The sequence below is a fragment of the Microtus oregoni genome, unplaced genomic scaffold (genome assembly GCF_018167655.1).
Source record: "Microtus oregoni isolate MIOR12 unplaced genomic scaffold, Mior012 000010F_ref0000083, whole genome shotgun sequence".
Lineage (NCBI taxonomy): Eukaryota > Metazoa > Chordata > Mammalia > Rodentia > Cricetidae > Microtus > Microtus oregoni.
The window spans coordinates 52,003,791-52,027,874 of record NW_024543069.1 but is presented as its reverse complement, the minus strand read 5'-3'; the positions used below and the strand labels follow the sequence as shown (position 1 = coordinate 52,027,874).

Sequence of the window (24,084 nt, the reverse complement as noted above, 5' to 3'; positions counted from 1 at the left end):
TAATGAATTTCCTCAAGAAAATTGAAGGTGTACCATAGTAGAATGTGAAGAAATATGTGGGCCTTAAATTGGTCAATGGTATTGAATTGAAGACCTAAATATAAATCTACACACCTATGAAAACCTAATTTTTAAAATAAAATTAAAAATAAAAAAAAATACACATGGGGAAAAGATAACATCTTCAACAAATGGTGCTGGTCAAACAGGATGGGAGAAAGTAGAAAATACAAGTAGATCCATACTTATCACCCTGCACAAAACTCAACTCCAAATTCATCAAAGATCTCACCATAAAACCAGTACATTGAATCTGACTGAAGAAAAAGGTTCAAGAACAGCCATGACCATACTGGCACAGGAAAAGACTCCTTAAACAGAACACAACTGGCAAAAGAACTAAGAAGAGCAATTAATGAATAGGACCTCATAAAACTGAAGTTTCTACATGTCAAAGGACATCGTTAAGAGAACAAAATGGCAGCCTATAGAATAAGAAAAGATTTTTATGAACTACACATCATAATAGAAGGCTAAAATACAAAATATATAAAGAATGCAAGAAACTAAATATCAAGAAAATACACCAACTTAAAAATAGGGTACAGATCTAAACAGAATTTTCAATACTGGAAATCCAAATGACTAAGAAGCATTTAAAGAAATATTCAATATTCTTAGTTATCAGGAAAATTAAAACTAAAACAATTTTGAGATTTCATGTTATACCTGTCTCAATGGCTAAGATCAATAAAACAAATTACAGCTCAAACTCGTAAGAATATGGCATAGGCCGATCACCTTTTAATTGCTGGTGAGAGTTAAACTTGTATAGCCACAGTGGAAATCAGTGTGGAGATTTTTCAGGAAGATGTGAATCATTTTTTTTTTAAGATTCAACTATACCACTCCTAAGCATACACTCAAATGATGCTTCATCTTACCAAAAGCACACTTGTTTAACTTATTGCTCTTATTGCTGTTCTATTCATCCTAGTCAGAAAGTGGAAATACCCTAGATGTCCCTCAACAGAAGGGATAAAGACAATATAGTACATTGACATAATAGATTATTACTCGCTATTAAAAGAACTGACATCATGAAATTCAAAGGTGAATGTATGGAACTAGAAAAAAATCATTCTGAGACCCACAAACACACAAAAAGTATGAATCTAATTATTTGTGGATATTAGTTGGTAACCAGGAATTAGAGGTTATGTATAGAGTAAGGGCCTCCAAGGTGACAGAGAAATAGAATGCATGGTTAGGGATGGATCGTGGAGGGGCTAGAATGGAAAGATCAAGTAGGTAAGAGGAATGGAGTGGGATATGATTCAGGGGGTATGAGAAGAGACAGTTAAAATTCAAGGATATTTGAGAGGTAATATGGAAATATAGTAAGTACTTTCTAGAATATGTATATGAAGGTGATCTAACTGAAAAAAACAAATAATGGGGATATCGTGTATCAACCTGCCATTTCTTGTCACCAAACAAAACTTCTGGTACTGAGATTTGGTTATATATAATTGAGTTACTGGGTCCCATGGTGTGTTGGTTTGAATGAAAATAGCCCCAGTACTCTCATAGGGAATGGTACTACTTGACAATTATGAAGTATGGTTTTTTGGAGTAGGTATTGTCTTGTTGGGAGAAGTCTGTTACTGGGAGTTACAAATACTGTAAGACATGTGGAGATTCCCAAACCACCCAGACTTTGGCAAGACAATAGGTTGCTCTCTACAAACTGACAGCAGGTTCCCATTTCTGAGGACAACACCTACAAAATTCATTGAACATGGAGAAGCTAAGCTTGTGCCTACAAGAGCCTTTAACCCTATGTTTTAGCATCTTTTGTACATGAAGGTACTCTTCATACTATAAGAAGAGAAATGTAAACACAAAGACAGCCACAAATCCCTTGATCTAAAATGGTGTACTACCTAAAAATTATGATAGGGCAATGTCAACAGAAAGCTTGTGGGAGTAACCAACTAATATCTAATTTCACATAGGTCCACTCCATAAGATAAAATCCATTTTAACATTGCTTGGGCGATCAAGAACTGAAGACTAGATATGTCAGAGACATGGGGTAAATCTAAATACTGCTGCTATAAAAATACAAATAAAATGATTTGCAATGATATTCTGTCACTCATAGATCAGTGCTTTGCTGAGCCATCATCAGAGACGCCTCCTCCTGCAGAAGATGGGAAGGAACACAGAGATTCACAGATAGACATTTTGTAGAAGGTGAGAGACCTTGAAATTTTCAGCTCTACTTAGAATGTTTCCTTCAATTCCAGCCCCCTCTGGAGCTCAGCAATCCCGGATAAAGAGGAGTCAGAAAGGGTGTAAGAGCCAGAGCAGATGGAGAACAAGAAGCAAGAGCCTCTAAATCAAAACGATGAAACGTCATGAGCTCACAGACAGAAGCAGAATGCGTAGAGTCAGCACAGTTCTGTACCACACCCTCTATATAGAGTATGGCTTCCAGTTAAGTATTTTTATGGAATTCCTGAGGGATCAAAAAGACAGGTTTCTGATTTTTCGATTATCTCTTGGTCTCTTATCCTTCTGTTGGTTTGTCTTATCTAACTCCTTTATGATAGATTTTTTTTTTTGGAGACAGGGTTTCTCTGAAGCTTTGGAGCCTGTCTTGGAACTAGCTCTTATAGACCAGGTTGGCCTTGAACTCACAGAGATCCGCCTGCCTCTGCCTCCCAAGTGCTGTATTAAAGGCGTGCGCCACCACCGCCCGGCTATGATAGATTTTTATTATAATTTATTTTGTTTTATTGTAACTATCCCTTAGAACTTTTATGTTTACTAATTAGAGGCAAAAATGAAGTGGATTTGGGTGAGGGAATGAAGAGCAGAACTGGGCAAAGTAGAGGGAAGTAAATCATAACCAGGATATATTATGTGAGAAAAAAATTATTTTCAATGAAAGGGAAAAAGTCCTTAGATATGGTGGCAAACTAAAAAATTTTCTAATAGCCACTATCTCTAGGCTCATGGTTACCATCCCCCTACTATTAGTTTCAGCTTCTCTAAGCCTTCATGCCTAGGCTGGAAAATAAGAAGCAGACCAGAGGATTTCTTAAATTATCTTATAATTTCTAATGTTGAAAGATCCTTTTGTCCTGGACTGGCAGTGTTGGATTTACTCTGTTTTCTTTTGGCTCAGTGCGTGAGGTGGGATAAGGAACTTAGCTGCTGTTCTTCTAGCTTCTCACTTTGAATTATTGCAATATTATTTATTACTGTTGCTAACAAGTCTATGTGTGTCAACGAAGGACTTGGAAATTTTTCACAACTGGTATATGCAGTCTTATGGTTAGTACTGGAGAGATTTTCCTCTACGTCTCACAGTTTTTAATTTCCTCTGACCATAAATAAATCTCAAAGTTTATACTTCCTTGTCCTTTAGAATTTTGAAAATCCAAGTATAATTTCTGAGCCTTAAACTTCATTTGAAGATAAAATAGCATTATATTATGATGTCTACAAGAGGGACTGGATGGTTTGTGAGTCCAGAGGAATTATGAGCACTTTGTGTTCTTTTTCTAAATTATATGAAATGGCTAAATACAAATTGCATTCCACGTATTCTTATTATTCCTGCATTTTTATTGTTCGTTTGAAGATGTATTTTTAGAAGTCATTTTTAATCTATAGAGCTACTTTTGTTTTAATTTGCGTGTATGTTTGTTACCAATTCAAATGCTCTCAATTCTGTCTTGCTCTTTTGGGCCATTGGTCTCAATTTCTTATAGCCAGAAACTTAAAAAAATATATTTATATATTCAATATATATATATTTGAAGGATTCAAACATGATTTTAAAATATATATGCATTGATGTGTGATACTAATGTGACTTCTATAATTAATTTCTCTTGTGATTATATCTTGATCGTTGAACAATCCTGCTAATATTTTGAGTCAAAGATACTTAAACTTTTAAAAATTGTTCCCTATATTTAGAAAGCCTCAATCATACTATTTGATCAATGAATGATTTATTATTGTTTTATCTGATCAAACAATGAAACAAACAATTTTAGGATCTCACAGTAGGTAACAAAACCACTCAATGTTACAACTTCTTAATGCCATTTGCCATATTCTGTTCAAGTCAAATCTACATCAAGCAGCTTAGCCAAACACACTGACAAAAATGAGTTGTGCCATCAAGGACTTTGTTGGTTATCTCCAATGTGACTAATTGTCCTTTGATAAGTGTTGTGGTTTGAAAATGAAATGTCCTCCATATGCTCATGTGTCCGAATACTCAGTCTCCGGCTGGTGGAACTGTTTGATCTTTGGGAGTTAGAGCCTTACTAGATGAAACATCTCACTAGGGACAGGCTTTGTGGTTGTGCAGCTTGTCCCCACTTGTGTTCCTTTTCTCTGGGTTTTCCCCCCATGTGTGTATAAAATGTGTCCTCTCTGCTTTCTAACTGCCAGAGCAGCCTCATGCTCCTGACCTGCCTTCTCTGCCATGATGAACTTTATTTCCTCTGGAACTCTAAGGCAAAATAATTCTCTTTTGCCTTAGCTTGCTTTTGGTTAGGGTATTTTTATCACAGCAACAGTAAAGGGACTAATGCAATCACTATCTTGGAAAAGCTAGAGGCAACTACAGTCATCTTGAATATTAGTAAATAAATCACATTCAATGGAAATTTTTCCCTGTATCAAAATTCCATCTCTTTTATTCAGTTTATTCAGACAATTCAATTCCTTAATATATAATATACATATTCATACAGGCTACACACATTCACATACACACACAAACATACACACACATGCACACACATACACAATACACAATGTTTACTCCTAAAACTAGAAAGTGAACATCCAGAAATTGTCCTGACAACTTTTTTAGAATCGGAATAAAAAGTTTCAACACTGAAATAGTCTCCTACCTCACCCCACATTGCATGCACTCACCAATTCCTCATTGTTACTAGGCAGCTTATAGGCATAGGAGTAAGGGTAGAGCATCATCTGGGAGTATGAGTGAATTGTCAAATAGGCCTTGATAGAAGAGAGGTTCTGGCGGATGAAATCTGCCAGGGCCTTTGTCTCCTTTTCAGACTCTGCGGCTGGTCCACAGTAAGTGTCAGAGCAGGGACTTCGAGAAGCTCCCACTTCTGCAAAAGTGTATATTTCTATTAGTGGCCCATGATCACCTACTGAAGTTCTCATAGGAGATGTTAGGTGTTTCAGATTTTCAAATTAGGAAGCAAGATAATATAAGGCATTATGTCAGGAGTCTTTACAACAATTCTTCATGATTTCTCATCTATCTGCTGTCTATCTATCTATCTATCTATCTATCTATCTATCTATCTATCTATATCTATCATCTATCTATCTATCTATTCATCTATCTATCTAATGAATATCTATCTATGCATATATTTGGATGTTTTTAAGCAAATATAATAAGGAATTACACATGAAATCACTAATATTTTTCCATTATAGGCCTTTTTTAACATTAGTATTTATGAAGACAAGTAGTATCTGTATGTTTTGACTGTACTTCAGTCTATACTGTATATATGTATACACAATGAGATCAAGACAATATAGGAAAATTAATAGATTGGTTTTTATTAATCACATTCATGAAAAATCCTATGTTATTATGATCACTTAATCACATCACAATTTTCATTAAATGATTATTTTTAATAACTGTGTCTAAATGGCTGTCAGATTAGATTCTATAAATACATTTCACACATTGTTGGATTATGTCAGGTATGTCATTTGTGAGCTTTCAGAATTTAAGATAAATATGTTCTGAGAACATATCACAGAATTTTGTTTCATAGATTTTAATCAAATGAATCAATAAACTATTTTCTGTGCTTTGGAGAAAGCTAAAATTCTAAAACATCAAACTTACTTTATAGTTTTTCTCATTTTGAATATTTACCTATTGTTTTCTTATGCTACTTTTACCTCTTACACTTTTTAATGCTGTCTAAAAAATGGTTAGTCAGACAGATACTCACCACACCAACCAGCATTAAAATTTCTGTTTGGGTCTACACCCACACAGGAGCTTCCAGCCTTAGTAGAGCGGGTCTTTCTCCACATTCGACTCTGAAAGTAGATTATACGGTTAGATCAATTATCATAAGAAGTAACTGGTAAGAATTCCATAAGTCTTTCTGAATTTATGTACCTTTGTCCAGGTGTAGACATAGCCGTCAATGTTGATCACAGGCAGAACATAAAAGTCCAGTTCATCAAGAAGCTTTGTCATCTGGCTCTCTTGTCCATAGGTGCGAACAGCCTGTATATGAATAACATTGTGGGATTTCATGGGATGAAAGGGAATGATGCTATCAAAATTTAATGACCTGTATGCATGTTGACTTTGGTAATAGAAGCAGGATTCTCTGCCTTGTTGCCAGCCTACATTTAAATTCAAACTTTCCCTGGGCTTTTTTGGATAAAATATTACAAATTAATTCAGAAGTTCTTTGACCAAAAGAAATTGGATTTCATATAACAAATTTGTATATTTTTAAAATATCAATGTATGAAGTTTAGATTTACAGAAGAACTATAAAAATAGTGCAGGGAGTTCCTACCCATTTTAATCTAGACTTCCCTAATATATCTCCTTAAGTCTTATGATCTAATCTTTGTAGCCTTCAGAGGGCTTACTGAAATACTTATTAGTATGATATTCTAAAGGCAATGTTGTTCAATATTTTGCATGTATTGGCTGGACTTCTCACTGTATTAGCTGTCAGTCTGTCCAACAAAGGCAAGTGAGAAAGTGCAATTTAGAGAAATTGAAATAAAACTGTTTTTCTAACTTAAAGATGCATCTGACAAAGATCTGTTGACACATGTTAAAACTAATTTCCCTCAATAGGAACTGGGAATTTTGGCTTTTGTGTGAGCACGCATGGTGTGTGTGTGTGTGTGTGTGTGTGTGTGTGTGTGTGTGTGTGTTTGCTTCCTCATGTTATTAGATTATAAAGGAATTAACTAAAATTATTACTTCTACTTGTCAAAAATCATACTATGGACCCACCTCTTTTACAAACCACTGACAGAATGCAGGAGAAATCCACTCTCTTGCATGGAAACCACAATCCATGAAGATGGCAGGTTTATTTGCTTTAGCTTTGCCAACCTAATGTGAAAAAAAAGCAAGGAAGAAATGTGATCCATCTCTTAGCACTCAGGGGTTAACCTCCATTCCCTTTCAATGTGTGAATCCTGACACTCAAACTGTTTTTGTCTTTGGATGCTCACTGTGTCTAAGCTAAAAGCTTGCATTATTATTAGACTTATCAAACCTACATTTTCACAAGAAGCTTGATTACCGTATTAAACTATATTCCCAAACACTTATTATTCTCAACTACTGTTGTTAGGTGATGTGACAATGACAACCAGATTACTAATTATAAGTAATTATGATTGTTGTTAATTTTATGAAAAAAATTCTTTTTTCCACTTATATTTTGTCTTTTAATTTTGGCAGTGGAATTGCAGATCAGAAGTGGCATTGAGGATGATGGAAACAAGTTGTTGATTTTTACTATAATGTGGCCTAGTAAATGAGAGTAGCCCTACAGATGAATTCCAACAACACCTTGCAACTTGCAAACGAACTTGGAAAGCCCTTCTGGAAGAGGAGAATTTCATCACTTTGATGCTTACAGGTGTGTGGTAGTATTTATAAGACTTCTCATATTTTCTTTCTGAATCAATCAAAAGTAATTATGTAAATGCACATAGAATGAAAGAATCCAATAAATCTGAGCTTTAGAGGATTTTTTTTCTTTTAGATAAGCATGAAAACTATGAAACAGATGCTAGTGAATCAAAATTCATTGATTTAAACCACTCAGCTCTTGTTTAAAGATCATTACCTTGAGGAGATGTATGTTACGTCCTTCAAATGTGGTTCCAATGGTCCTCCGAGAAATGAGGTCTGGATTATCATTGGCAACTTCTTTAATCCAAGCCTCTATCTACCAAATGGAATTGTTCTTGCATTAATGTGAAATTGCTGATTCAAGCCCCAAACTCCCGAAAAAGAATCAGAATCAGGGGTACCCATACCGTTTCCCACTTGTTGTACTTGGTGTAACTGTGTCCAGTTGCACGGGTGTTGCTGTCAAACTGGGCTTCCAGAGTGTTTCTCACGTTGCTTATCAATACCCTGTCGGAGTCAAAGTGGGTGTTTCTTAGTATGAGTATATTTCCTTTCAGGGGACACACATGAAAATCAGAGCCACAGCTTTAGTGGATGCTGCAGTACCTGCACTGACTTACACATTCCCTTACTGAGTTATTTAAGGGAAATTCTATTATAAATTGCAAAATGTGAGACACTGAGGATCCCAAAGAACATGAGTGTGATAAAATCTTACAGGGCCATACTTCAAATACTTTACTGACTCTAAACACAGAAATCTTACAGGGCCATACTTCAAATACTTTACTGACTCTAAACACAGAAATCTTACAGGGCCATACTTCAAATACTTTACTGACTCTAAACACAGAAATCTTACAGGGCCCATACTTCAAATACTTTACTGACTCTAAACACAGAAATGGTTTTCTTTGATATCCTTTGCCTCAGGATCATGGGCATCCACACAACAATACATATCTGAAATATATTTGTTTTATTTTATTTTTTGAATTTTGGATATTTTCCAAAATTTTAGCATTGAAAGCCCCGTGTCTCAGAAACCTACTCCTTATGTAATGTGAGAGTTGGCCACTGAAGGCAAATTTTCAGGATTTTAGGAAAGCAACTTACTCGTTAGAAAACCACAAAACTATGAACAGTACGAAATATTTTTAGGTAAAAAGACACTAGGTTTAAAGAACTAATGTTTGTTCTAGAATATTAGTTAGCTCCTGCCTGGCTTTGAGTGGCATAAGCTATGATTCTCTTACCCTTTAGTAAATAACTAAATATAAATTATTTATTATTTAAATAAATAATTAAGGAAATTAATAAGCAAGCAAGCAAAGAAGTTCAAAAGACTGGTTATTTAGAGCCTTCCAAAGCAAAAACTATGTAAGGAAATGTTTTAGAATAAGCAGAAACATATCTCAAAAGATCTGATTAGCCAGGATTCTTCTTTTTAAAAAAATAAAAAATAAAAAAAGTTCAGAAAAATTGCTTAAGATTCTTGAGATGTCACGTTAAATAAACAAATCTAAAATTCTTCTAAAGCTAGGATCCGTGCAAAAGAAAGAACATGTGGTGTTTGTCTTTGTGGGTCTGGGTTACCTCACTCAGTATCATATTTTCGAGTTCCATTCATTTTCCTGCAAATTTCATAATGTCGTTGTCTTTACAGCTGAATAACTTCTGTTGTGTAAATGTAATTTTAAAAAAAGAAAGAAAAAACAAGTGTTTCTTTACTGTTTTGTTGGCCTGATAATCCAAGCAGAATCAGACAGAATCAATCCAGGTAGAACCTAGATGCTTGCCTATTCCTATAAATTCAGTTGAAAATTTCTACATTAGGGTCATATGTTTGTATAGTGAGTGTGTGTATTTATCTTTATCCCTCATTATTACTTTGAGAGAAAAGTATACTTGGAATGGAAAAACATCTGAGGATCAATGTCTTTTATTTCTGAATATCCCAGACAGAACAAGGCCAGTTTGAAAACTTCTCTCATTCACAGTTAAGTTTTGCAGTGGTTTTTATCTGACACGAGAGAATTGTAGATACCCATCAATCATCTTATTTTGCCCCCTTGTACCCAAGAAAAACTATCAGGGACATCCTTTGAACCTCAAATGTAGTCCCCTTCCATTTGGTGAATTTGGGTATTAGCATGTGTCTGTTCATAGAAGATGCAATAAATTAATGCTAAATTTGAGTTCTTAGTAAATTCTTTCTTAAAACTTAAGTTTCTTACTATTTTAAAAGATGAAAAGGAGTAAATCTTACAGTTTATCTCAGCAAAGAAATTTTCTTTGGAATAGTCATCAAAACTTTGTTAATGAGTTAGTATTCTGTGTATCACCCCAAACTTAATAGCTTAAAGTCACATAGGTCTATTAAAGTATAATTCTGGAGGTTAAGAGTTACACATAGGTCTCACTGGGCTAACAAAAAGGTTATCAATATGGATATTTTTTTTCTGGAGTTTCAAGAAAAGAACTGACCCCTGGCTAACATTACCTCCTCCACCTACAAAGCCAGCTAGAGCAAACTGACTCCTCGATTTCAGTCACTTGGGGATGAGTATGAAGACATTTTAAGATTAAAATTGCAAGTTCTTTCTTTGTACTCAACATTTTTACTAGAGGTTCAAAAATTTGAAAGGAAAGTAGAAGGAATTGTGAATTGTGAATAAAAAGGTCAAGTTAGTGGCTTGGCTCAATTTATTATGAACTTTAGAAAAATAATGCACTCCCTGAACCTTAATTTCATGATTTGAGAATGGGGCTTTTGATTAGAGGATACTCAATATGGCTTTCAATTCTAAGATGAATTAAATCCATTGTTCTTGGTCCTTTACATAGAAGTAAAAGTAAAAACTCTGTGTTTACAAACTTTATAAACTAAGAAAACAGAGATATTAAACCTTCATCTAGAAAAACACTGGGAAAATTATCTCCAAGGATAATTGATAGTGAAAAAGTAGTCAAACACAAACAAAAATTAAAAATATAAATCTGAAAATGAAAAGGAACCAATTTACAGAAAACTTTAAGAAAACATTTTTTTTCAGTATCATCCAAAAGAAAAAAGAAATCTTGCCAAACACAGGCGAAATACTTGGAATGGAAGAAAGATCCAGTAGAAATGGCAGGTGATGTATACTTTAACTTTTTATTTTATTCATACTTGGGCCCAAGTCCAGGGCCTTACGTATGCAATGTGAACATACAGTTGAGCTGTATCCCTAGTTTTTTATTCATAAGACATGCTAGAAAATATGTAAGTTACATGGCATCTTACTGGGTATCTGAGGAAAATATATCCTAAGTTAACTGCCTTAAGACTTTCAGTAGACATCTCTTATTTAAAGCTGCAATCATAGCCATTTTTAGTATTCAGCAATCAGCGTTAGGTGGATGAAACAATGAAGCTCATAGAACATGTAGTTATCCTTTTAACACAGCCAACCTCAAGTTCAAATGACATTAGAGAAGACTTAGCAACTATAAAAGGCTTTTGGTAGTGTTTTGTTGCAAAAAGAGACATTCTTTTAGAATTCTGACTGTAAGCATTTTTATCAATAATGTAGATGACAAATTATTAAAAAACATTTTGAATTAAAGATGATGCTCAATAATAAAAGTGTCCGTTTGCACCTTGGGAAAGAGCATTGGAAGACTTTTATTGTTGATCAGATTGAAATGCAATGCTAACTACTTGAAGGCTGGGGTTCACCTCAGATGATGCTTTGCAGCGTTTTAGTTTGTTGGCTTTATTAGATTTAGAACAAAATTTTATTATACAAAATATTATTAAATATTACTATTAGTTAGTTACTATTGTAAAAGCTTAAAACAATGCCTCTTTATATAGTAAGGGTGTCATTGAGGCTCTAAAATACATAGACATACATACTATATACTTTCATATGTTTTTATGACCATGCCATCCAGTTTTCATTTAATTTTTTAAAACATGCAAGCAAATTAGATCACTGTGATTCTTAATAAGATACAGAATATTATAGCTGGAAAGGAAAGGGAGACATGGTATAGTTTTACCTCCTCTCCTGCCCCCACAGATTCTGGAAACTGGACTATTAAATCACTAATTTTTTGGTCATTATTATTTAAAGACACTTGCCTGCACAATACTTTTTTTTAAGATTTTTCTTTAAAAAAATATGTGTATGAGTGTCTTGCCTGCTTGTATGTCTATGCACCATGTGCATGCAGTGCCTATGGACAGAAGAGGGCATTGCATCCCTTGGAACTGGAGTTACAACCGGAGCTGGGGATCAAATGCTCCATCCTCTGCAAGAGCAGCTAGTGCTCTGAACCATCTCTTCAGCCCTATAGAAATTTTCAATATGATAGTGCAAGCAGTTAGCAACATTAAGTCTCTGATTTGAAGTAAAGAAGAGATGAGTTTCTTGGGATCTTTAGGAAGGGGCCTTGCAGAGTACTGTCAAAGGTTGTGTCAACTTAGCCTCAAACTGGACTCTAAAGTCCAATATTATTCAACGATACAATTTTACCTTTCGGAACTATAGTTTATCTTTTTTAGGTACACATTTTGAAATTTGTTCCATGATAAAACTCAAGCTATGGCTGAAATTGCTGAATGATACAGACATAGTGAAGAGTATGAGATCTACTGGACATATATGAACCAATTTGGTGGAACTTCTGCAGTTGTTGGTCTCTGAATATACAAAAATATTTAACTGTAAGTTTTTGTCAGTGAGAATCCAGCTTATACAAACTAATTACCATCTGAAGCTCTAACAGGGTATGTAAGGTACACTGCTTATGACTTGCACAGTTATTGCTGGAGTGATCTTCCAGGATTCCTGGGAACTTTTTTATTATTCAGGAATATTATATGCTTCAATATTCTAAGCAGAAATGCAAACATTAAAGGGGAACACTCTATACTGCAATACATAACATGCACCCATAACCACATGGAATCTGCCAATAGAAAAAGGAAGGGAATCTTCTACTTTCTATTGTTATGAGAGCTGACAGGAGGTTGGAAAAATCTCAATGTATAATTGTAAAAAATAATGATGTAATATATGAACAGAATCAAGACATCTTTTTGGTTTCTACGTGTATAGTTCACAATCACAACTCTTCGTTTTTGTGGGAGAATTCTATAGAAACTCAGCTTTATGTAGATTATTAAGGCATTTCAATCTGAGAATTTGACGTCCTTGCCAGACTATAAGAACAAAGTATCAGACATGACTCTTAATGTGCAATTTACAAGGTTATATTTTTTTTAACAGTAAAACCTGTTAAGGTAGCATTTTGATACCTTTCTTAGTAAGGAACAGAGAGCTAAGTCAGATAAGGCATGATAATGGAACAAACCATAGCAGTCATGTGATATCTTGAAAAGCTACCATATTGTGTTGGAGAGATAGATAACTCAGCATTCGAGAGTAGGCACTTCTAGGAGATCTGAGTTTGATTCCCTGCACACACATCAGGAAGTCCACAACAGCCAGCAACTCCATTTCCAGAGAATTTGATAGCCGTTTTGGCCTCTGAAAGCACCGTACTCATGTACACAAACCCACACTAATACAGACACATGTATGTATAATTTTTAAATATATAAGTCATTAAAAAGGCACGTGCATTTTCTCTCTTTGTACAACAGTAAACCAGAGAAGAACTTTCAATAGTAGTAAAATTATAAATACAAATTAATAGCGTGTTGTTCACTTATCACTGTCTTTCCTCATTGCATCTTCATCTTGTGGCTTCAGGAGCTGAGGCTGAGAAACTAAAGCAGATAGTAAGGTTTCATGCCAGGAATTTGCAGAGGCAGTGATAGACACTGGTGTGGTTTTCTCCAAAGCATTTTCTGGTTTTCTATGCCACTTCTGATAATGGCATAAGTTTTATAGTTGACTTCTTTTTTTTTTTTGGGGGGGGGGAAGGAAAGGGATTTTAATGAAAAAGCCAACAGGGAGCCAAAGTGCAAATTGCCCCCTCCCCAATATAGTTGACTTCTGACATGTTCCTTGACACAGACACTATTTTCTACATTTTTAAGATTTAAAACCCAATAAAGAAATTTTTGATGCTAAAATTGTGTACTTAATATTTTCTCAAAACGTAATGCATATTTGCATGTTCGATCAGGGATTTATGGGTAAGCATTTGCACATCCCAGACTAAAATTCAAGAACTTTTTGTTCCTCCTTGAGCTATCCCTGAAGGAAGAGATCTGTGTTGTCCCAAGATCATTTCTTCTCTTCCTCTCCTGGAGATGCCGCTGAGTCAGCATGTTCTCTCCTAACTTTAAGCTGTAGCCTGTCATCTGTTCTCTACCTACAGGATGGCTTTTCCATGTTGTAGTTTGGCTGACCCCTACATACTCTTCAGTTCTCAACCAAAATCTCATTTTTTTTTTTTGGTGATCCTTCCATGAGCCATACATTTCCTCCATTCTGATCAATCCCCAGTGCTCTGCTCTTTCTAGTAACTATTTTACACCACTGCAATCCCTCATTTGAAGTTTATCTTCTCCTAATGGATGTAAAGTCCTAGTCACCCTGTTCTGTATCTAATTACCCAGATACTAAATCTATTTTGGGTTGTCAGCCAATGAACAACTTTTTCTTCTTTAAAAGGCACGCTCACTTGAATGTTGTAGACATAACAATGTAGTATTTGGGGAGAGCAATCTAACAAATTTAAAATCCAAGTCCTCTCTTGTTATTTAGAGTTCATGTTCTTTTCTTTTGACTCTTCTTCATGACTCCTGATACTGGTGGTGGAGGTCCTTAAAAAGGACATATTATCTCTAGTTTTAAACTACAGGAGCATGAAGAACCCTCACTGCCCAAAAGAGGTGTGGTTGGCCACCCAGAGAGAGTAGTAGAGGATAAATCTAGATCCAGATGATAACAATGTCCTATGACTTGGCCTTGACTCTCTATATCGTTTTTAAAGCAGTAGTGGCCACATATTTGCCTGGTTAGAGACTGAAAAACATTTTCACTAAGCCATTAAATTTGAATCTATGGGTCTGGTGCTAGCTGCACGATTACCACTCTGTGTGGGAAAACACTCCGTTCTTCCTGTTTCAGTTTCCCTGGGTGATTCACAGACTTAATAAAAGGGAAGAGAATTTTGATAGCTATAAACTTACTCATAGTGAAATTCATTCTGCTCCAGAAATTTCTCCACAGAGGCAACATCTTCTGCTTTAACATGAAAGTCAACTGTAGTGAGAGGTTTCACTTGTGTAGCAGAATCTGGTTTCCAGAAATCAATCTGAACAAGAAGGAATATGAAATAAACATCTATAGTTCAAATTAGTATCTGAGAGCATTTGAATGCTCTACTTCATAGAATTATCTTAAAACTTCCGATCTTCAGGAAATCTATAAATATCTAATTTGAATTAGTAAGAATCAACAAGTTTTATGCCAATAAAAATGTGTACAAGGCTGGGGAGATGATTTTGTGTGTAAGAGTGTTTGTTGCATAAGCATGAAGTCTGAGTTCAAATGCCCAGAACATATGCTACAAAACAAGCTGTGTTTTGGGAACTTCTTCAGCTTATAGCCTTTAAGAGCCCAGCCTACATTGAATGTAATCTCAAGTACTATAAGTCCAGATGAAAAGTGTGCTCGGCTTCCCCCTACCCTTTTTTGCTCTTGGATTCTGTTCTAGTTCCCAACACATGCAGAGTACTGCAGTTCACTACTCTTACTGTGAGTTTATCCCCAAATAAATAAACCTTTGTTATAGTCCATTCCAGGCTATTGTTGAACTCTTTGATGCTACTACAATATGAGTGTACCAATAACACCAGTGTTTAGTGAGGGGCAAGGAGAGAAAAGATAGAATGATCCCTGGCTGACTGCCAGTCTTGTTCCAGGCACAGTGAAAAATCCTGTCACAAGGGAGTAAGGTAGAGAATGATAGATGAGATATCTGACATCCACCTCTGGCCTCTGTGTGCACAGATGGGTATTTATAGCAGCAAGCAACCATAGGCACACATAAACCTTATACACATACACACACACACAAATACATACAGACATATATACAAAATTAAAACAATGATTAACAAGAAGCATGAAGAACATAATTTTTTCCATAATACTAGTTTATTACAGTATAATCTAGCTGTCCCTTTCTGTTTTCCAATTTTTGGAACACTTACTTATTATATTATTATATATTATACTATATATTATTATATTTTATAATATGTATACAATATTATATATTACTATCTCTGTTGTAATTGCTAAAGCTGCTGAATGATAGTAAATTCACTACATATCAAAAAGGTAGTAAAGAGAAATTGAGCCTCCCTTTCATAATCTTGGAACTTATTTCTGTGAAAGTCACAGTATTATGAGTTCAAGAGCATCATCCCTATGTGTTCTCCAGAGTGCTTAGAAACAAAATACTCTTGAGTTATCTGTAGTATACTGAGATTTCTATCTTATTCAATAACTGTTATTGGGGCATATCACATAATGGGCTTCAGGTTGGTGACACAATAGTGGGTGAATCAAATATGACTTTTGTCTTCTTTAGGAAACTTTAGAGAAAAGTAGGAAATAATAGTGTGACTGGCACAATTGTTTATTCTAATGCTTTTATTTATGTATACATCATCACAAATATTTATTTTCATGGAAAAATATCAAATAGGTTGATATTTTTATTTGATAACAAATAGGTTGTTGTACAGATGTTCTTCTATTTCTTCTTTAAATTGACAGAGGCCTAGAAGTCTGTGATAAATCTGACATTAGGTCTTGCCTTGCTACCGTGTCTCACTCAGTACATGGCTAGATGTTTGTAAGCTAGACTCAGGGTAATATATGACTACTGCTGATACGTGGGGCCATTCTTGAGAAACTTGTAAGGACAGATTTGGAGGCTGTCTGCCAGAAACTGAAGAGGCAAGGTTTTAAGGCAACCAAGTTTCTGATGCACTTGCATGGAATCTAGTGACTATAGCTGGCCCTGATGAACTTGAAACCACAGTACTAGTCCACTGGATGGTGAGCCACTGCGCAGGCTATAGAGGATGCCAGGACAGAAGGACATGTGATTCCAAAGAGAGGGATCTTAGAAAAAGAGTGTGAGTGTGAATATAACAGACAGTTAATCAGTTACTTTAACAGTAGGTAGGAGAGGATTGGTTAAAGCGTATGACTCAGAGTTGAAGTAGGGAGGATACAGATTGGAGCTAAAATGATAGTGGTGCTCTTGGGAATATACCCAAGAGAGGCCCTATCATACAACAAAAGTATATGCTCAACTATGTTCATAGCAGCATTGTTTGTAATAGCCAGAACCTGGAAACAACCTAGATGCCCTTCAATGGAAGAATGGATGAAGAAAGTATAGAATATATACATATTAGAGTATTACTCAGCAGTAAAAAACAAGGACTTCTTGAATTTTGCGTACAAATGTATGGAAATAGAAAACACTATCCTGAGTGAGGTAAGCCAGACCCAAAAAGAGGAACATGGGATGTACTCACTCATATTTGGTTTCTAGCCATAAATAAAGGACATTGAGCTTATAATTCGCGATCCTAGAGAAGCTAAATAAGAAGGTGAATCCAAAGACAAACATATAGGCATCCTCCTGAATATTAACCTTCATCAGGCGATGAAAGGAGACAAAGACAGAGACCCACACTGGAGCACCGGACAGAAATCTCAAGGTCCAAATCAGGAGCAGAAGGAGAGGGAGCAGGAGCAAGGAACTCAGGACCGCGAAGGGTGCACCCACACACTGAGACAATGGGCATGTTCTATCGTGAACTCACCAAGGCCAGCTGGCCTGGGTCTGAAAAAGCATGGGATAAAACCGGACTTGCTGAACATAGCGGACAATGAGGACTACTGAGAACTCAAGAACAATGGCAATGGGTTTTTGATCCTCCTGCACGTACTGGCTTTGTGGGAGCCTAGGCAGTTTGGATGCTCACCTTACTAGACCTGGATGGAGGTGGGCGGTCCTTGGGCTTCCCACAGGTCAGGGAACCCTGATTGTTTTTCGGGCTGATGAGGGAGGGGGAGTTGATCAGGGGAGAGGGAGGGAAATGGGAGGCGGTGGCGGGGAGGAGGCAGAAATCCTTAATAAATAAATAAATTAAAAAAAATGATAGTGGTGACAATATAAAGGTAGACCACAGCAAATACAGAGGAAGCTGGCATGAAGTAACAAAGACAGCACTATAAAGAGAAAAGATGAGGGTAGAAGGGCAAGTCTGTTTTTGAACACTAACTTTAAGTTTGTGTTTCTAACCTGCCAGTATCATCTTAGTTATAGAAACAGGGATTTAACATGGATGACCTCAAAGTGTCTGTGGCCAACATTGACAGTGCCTGTCACACGCATAATTACTGTGACTTTTTAGTGTACTCAGGACCTCACTTTCAAGAATTATATCTTTTCTTTTCTTCCAAAATCATGAAAAGACAAATATATGATCTAAGTAGACATGGGATGCTGCAAAGATAACTCAGGGAACTTACTGAACATATGACCTTAGGAAATAACTTCTAGGTTTTCATCCCATTAGTCTCATAGGTGGAAGAATTTTGAAATGTGTGGTTTGTACCATTTCCTGGAGATTCCCTGTGGGTCAGTCTCCAGTTATTCTTTGTGACAGTGGTTTATTAATGCTGCATTGACTATGTTCCTGGCTCTGTATCACCCCTCCCCCATATTTTCATGATGCTCACTGTGTTTTCTAATGAGCTATTTTTCTTTCAGTCTTGATTCTGGGTCTGCTCTGGAAGAGTACTTATCGAGATGTTAATTTTCTGCTCAAAACAACAAATGCCTGCTTGATATGTTTGAGGATGGTTCTAACATAACCTCTCTTTCTGTTATGAACCTGTAAATTAATTTTTCTGACTTCCTCACTTCTTACTCATTTTCCTAGCTCTGCTAAATATTGGAAAAATAGAAGTGTTTGTATAACTTTTCTTGAACTTCTGCTGTAAGAATGATGGATTCTTGAAGAGGGATTATTATAATGTTGAACAACACTTACAGGCCTAATTTGAGGCTGTTAAATATTTTCAATTTGAAAGGATAAATATAGAGCACAGTGTTGGAGTGCTTATGTGCTCTAGGGAAATCTCTGCACTCCATCTGACACCTAGCACTGCAAAACGAAACACCAGAACATTCCTTTTGACATAGAGACAGCTGGTGTGGTTAACATCCACTCATGTGGACCTGCAGTCCTGGAGACAGACCCATTGCTTCTCCAGAACCAGGGAAACAGAAGGAACACAGTGTCCTCACAGTGGTTCCCAATCACCAAGTGGTTACAAATGAGAACCTCAAATAATAGCACAAGGAGGGAGAATGAATTTCAGGAGTTAGACTTCTGAAGGAGAATTAAGGAAGTGAGGTGATATATAAGATAAAAAATATGAGAAAATGAGCTATATTGGTCAGTATTATAAAACTAAAACTATAACATTATATTATAGAGCACTTAGTGACAGAGATCCACATGGAACATTTGTTGAGTTATAAATGACTATCTCTAAGTGGAATCTTGTGAGACTATAAGTCTAGTCAATGAGATGTGGGTAACTTGAGTCCCACTAAAATATAGTACACAAAGGCAAGATAAACTGATGTAGCAATCTGAAATTCAGGCTGAGTATGTTGCTCAGGTGGTACAGTGCTTGTCTAGACCAAAAGCTCAGGATCTGGTCTCCAGTACTGCATAAAGCCGTACATGAGTGTGAAGGCCTGTAATCTCAGTACTTGGAAGGTAAAAACCAGAAGATAAGAAATCCAAAGTTGTCCTCTGCTACATAGCATATTCAAGGTGCGCCTGGGCAACATGAGTTTCTTTCTTTCCTGTTAGATTCCTTGGAAGGTAAGTTTAGCAGATAAGAGCAAAACTATTGGTACTGGGGAATTAGAGTTTTCACAAATATGCCCTGTTTGTTTCACACTGTGAGTGACTGGGAGTCAAACAAGCAAGTCTCTGATTTATCTTGAGGATCTTTTTTCTCACTTGAAAGTAAAACAATTTCTACTCTAGGCCTAATTTAGACAGCAGGGAGGAACTTTCTGATATGTCAACAATAAAAGAGATAGTAATAATTTTACTTTATACATAGAAAAATATACTTAAAAGAGAATCCAAAGAAAACTCAGAGGACAGAGGGTGCCACTGTAAATGTCTTGATTGAAAGGACCAATTATAATGTAGTGCAAGGGGTACAATAAAACCCCTGCTCTGCAATTTCACATCACAAAACAGAAGGTGCTGAAGCACACTGTAGCTCTGATGCTTCAATACATCCAGTTCTTGAAAGGACATGTTCAAAAGCTGGGAGGAAGGACACACTGACCAAGGATAAATTAAAAGACTAAGATGCTCCTTTGATGATCTTATCAGGAAGGCTACATCCCACAATACACTGCACCACTGCACTAAACAGAATTTAGACCTTTTGAAAATTTATGTTGGAAATAAAGAAAAACATAAAGAAGAAGCATGCGGCTTCCTGTGTTGAACTAGAGTGTGCTGCCCCAGCTGCAGGAAAGCTGGTTTGTTTATGTCTCCTAGGACTTCCTTCTTTCCCAAGATTTTTCAACTTCCAAAGAGAACATTGAGGTTCAAGGTAGATGAGGAGAGAAGTGATTATACTGTCACGGAAATTGTATTCAAAAGCTCGATCCAATGACACACTTATATTCCTATTTGAACTCTTACAACAGCCCACAAGGGAGACAATATTACTACCATCACAAATGAGGAAGGTGAGGTACAGAGAGGAACACAAGACTAGCTACAAGTAGTATATTCAGAAACTAAGCCTGGTGAATCTGAGACCAGCCCCTCTGCTTGACCACAGTAAAATGGGAGAATTCAGATGACTAAAACAGTATGTTGGATAGCATTGCTATATTGAGGAATACAAACGGTCCAGGGGATCACTGGGGGAGTGCAGAAGTTCCTTGGAAAATAGATGAAGCAGAAATGGTAGCCTCTGGGACCCAGGATAGATGCCAATAAGCTACAGAACCAACCTGAAGCAGATGGGCCGTGAGTGCTCAGGAAAAGGAAGAGTGATCTCTGGGAGACATCATGAGTTAAAGTCCCAGTTAATTTAATCTGATAAGTGGAAGATTCAACTACTAGCCTTTTTCTCTGAAGCATTTGATAAACTATTTCTCCTGATATGTCTTTTTATAAGCCAGAAAGCTACACAGTGCTATCTCTAGATAATACAAAGCTTATATAAGGTAGTTGAGCATACTTATCCTAAGGAGAGCAAGCTGATGAATCATTTTCATTTTAAATGCCCTACATGGTACATTGGAGACTGATGATAAAAACGTATTAACTAAATGAACTATAATGAAGGTCTCTTTGTGTGGACCCCTTACTTACTCAACATTTTCTTCACCCATAAAAAGCATAAATCAAGAAGACATGCTCGGGGCACTGAAGAGGTGGCTCAGAGGTGAAGAGAACTGCATGCTCTTCCAGACAACCTGGATCTGATTTTCAGTACCCACATGGTGATTCACAACCATCTGTAACTCCAGTCCTAGAGGATCTACTCTTGTTAAAAGAATTTCAGTATGCTTGGAAACAGACTATAAATGTAAATGTTGCAAGGCAAGTTTAAAATCCCAAATTTATATTAAGGTAAGCACTGAAAAGAGAGGACTACTTGCTTGAGGGTAATTTGTGTGACAAAAAAAATGATTCATATTTGACCCAAGTTTAGTATAAGTAGAATGTGCTCTAGTATACCTGAGGTGTGAAAAAGTATGTTAGACCAGAGTAATAAGTGTCTGTTATTCAATGAAGGCAAGTGATAGTCCTGAAATATATATCAAGGTGCTCCTGGAGGCCCACTGCCAATTATGAAAGATAAACTTTCAAAATAAAATAGGAAGATTTAACTGTCTCCAGAGGTGACCCAAATGCTCCAGATTCTGTAAGCTAATAAAAGGAGAGATGATAGAAAAGCAAAGAAGAAAAACCTTAGAGCTAACTGGTTTCTGACTCAGTTGCTTCTAACGAGTCCAAGTTAAAAGGAAGGCACCTCCATCTTGTTATATTACAGAAAACCAACAGGGTGGTTTGTAAAATGTTCCTACTGTCTCTAGAAGCAATTACTAATCAACGCTAGCAAGTAGGGATGTTACTTCCTAGCAGAAAATTCTAGATTTGAAAGAAAGGCTAGAGTAGATGACTTTATGTTCTCTTTGAACTCAAATTTCTCATTTTATGATTATGACACCTTCTTCCTTTTACGTCATTTCTCTATGTCTACCTTAAAAGTGAAAACAGAAATGATACACTTAGATGATAGATAAATAAATAGATGGATGGATGGATGAATAGATAGATACAAGTGTGGATAGGTGGATGGATAGGCAGACTGACACCTAAGAGCTAGGAGATTGTTTTGCCTCATATACTCAAGAATAAACAACATTGACCCAGATGATACTACTTGTACTCAGAAGTAGATTGCTGTCACACTGTACACAGAAGAAAAAATGTAAATTCTAACCCTGTGGATATTTTTTGAGTAGCATGATTTTATTTTTTTTTAAAGCAAAAGATTAGTATAGAAATCACTTGTGAGTTTTATCTTCTTTTTCTCTCTCAATTAAGGCCATTACAGTCAAGGTCAGAGAAACTCAAGTTCTGTAATTAGAAATGAGAGAAAATCAAAGGGAAATATGACACACAGTTTACGGAAATGAATTTGAAGTTGGAAAAAAGCCTGGTTTTCCAGTCGTTTCCAAATTGGTCATTTTTCTCCTTTGACTTGGAAGGGAAGTGACTTGCATGTTAGATGTTCTATGACCTTCAGGACAGATCCCACTTATCAGGCTGTCATTGCCAGCTCTTCTAAAAGGTTGCATGGATTTATAACACATCAGGGCTTGCTACAATCTAATTTAAGCAGCAAAAGAAAGCATTGTGACATTATGTACTTTCCAAGTTTTATGTCTTGTATCTAAAATTCCTGTCATTTCTCTTTGGTAGAATCAGAGTAAATCAGGCTTTAAAGTTAGTGTAAAGCAGAGAACTGTCACTTTACCTGCTTGATGTTGGCCAGCTCCTGAATTAAATTGATATGATCTTCATCAGGTACACTGACACGGAACACCCGATTGCTAAATGGTGAAAATAATGAATAGAAACGTAAATTTCAGCAATGTGTCTGAAATTATCAAACTTTCTTGGTAAGGAAGGATGAGCTTACCCATCAAAGTCCTCCGGAGAAGGTTGAGCCAGGGCCACACTCACCAGAACCAGTAGCAGCAACATTGTATCTGATTAAGACTCCTCCGCAGCAGGATCCCACCTGCTTTTATAATCCAGAGTGTTCTTTCTGTTCTCCAGGTTAAAGGGGGGGGGGGCACTATCAGATCTTGATTAGTAATTTTCCTGGCACAGTTACTTTGGTAGGCATATAAAGTCCAAGAAGTTATCTTTCTCAACACCTGTAGAAAGAGCAAATCATCTCACGTTCCAGTTTGCACGGAACTAGTTTGCATATTAAACCTAGAACCATTGGGAAGGATTAAATAAAATCTATGTTATAGTCTTTTAATTTTCATTTTGAAATGAGATCTACATACAGTAAATCAGGTAAATTAAAGTATGTTTAATTGGCTTTGGCAAATATATAATCCCCCAAAGGCAGAAGACATTTTCTAGCTTAAGGAATTCCATTAGCACCTTGTCTCATATATTTTAAAACTTCCTTAAAGAAATTACTATTGAAGTTTTAACTATATATTAATTTTGTCTATTCAAACTTCATGTAAATGAGATTGTATTTACCATGTGCATTTTTGTATAACAACTTCTTTTGTTTTTTAGATTAATCATCTTTTAATATTCATGTCTTTCTACACATAATCACCATTTCACTGTGAGCGTACTCCAATTTTTCTAGTTGCTTTTATCCTTTGTAACTTTGTGCTACTATAAATAACACTTGAACAAACATTTTACACAAGTCTTTTTGTTGACATACTTCCATTTGGGTGAAATTGATGAAAAATAATTTGGATGCAGGCTTACCATGATCCTACCAAGCATTTTCCATAGTGTTTACATGACTTTAAGCTTTGGCTAGTTGCTTTAAATTCTCTACATTTGTCACCTTTCATTCTGCTAATTCTAGTAACTGTGAAGTGACTTCAAAATGATTGTAGGTTGCATCTTCCCAAAAACTGAAAATGCTCAAGACCCTTTCATGTGTTTAATGATAATTTATGAATCTAGTTTTGTGAAGTATCTACTGACGTCTTTTGAAAAGAAATCCATTGCTTACTTTTTTATCTTCATTTTATGT

General features: G+C 36.0%; 1 protein-coding gene across 1 annotated transcript in view; it reads right to left on the bottom strand.

Annotated features, from left to right (window-relative positions):
- Positions 1-23,048, bottom strand: part of Cpb1 (carboxypeptidase B1) — a 30,731-nt gene extending 7,683 nt beyond the window's left edge. Inside the window, exons 1-9 of the mRNA XM_041659500.1 lie at positions 22,984-23,048; positions 22,819-22,894; positions 14,874-14,998; positions 8,125-8,224; positions 7,932-8,033; positions 7,085-7,186; positions 6,221-6,331; positions 6,048-6,138; positions 4,972-5,174 (exon numbers count right to left, since the gene is read on the bottom strand). Of these exons, the coding sequence (XP_041515434.1) occupies positions 4,972-5,174; positions 6,048-6,138; positions 6,221-6,331; positions 7,085-7,186; positions 7,932-8,033; positions 8,125-8,224; positions 14,874-14,998; positions 22,819-22,894; positions 22,984-23,048 (975 nt within the window). The remainder of the gene's footprint in view (positions 1-4,971; positions 5,175-6,047; positions 6,139-6,220; positions 6,332-7,084; positions 7,187-7,931; positions 8,034-8,124; positions 8,225-14,873; positions 14,999-22,818; positions 22,895-22,983) is intronic.
- Between the last annotated feature and the right edge of the window lie 1,036 nt (positions 23,049-24,084).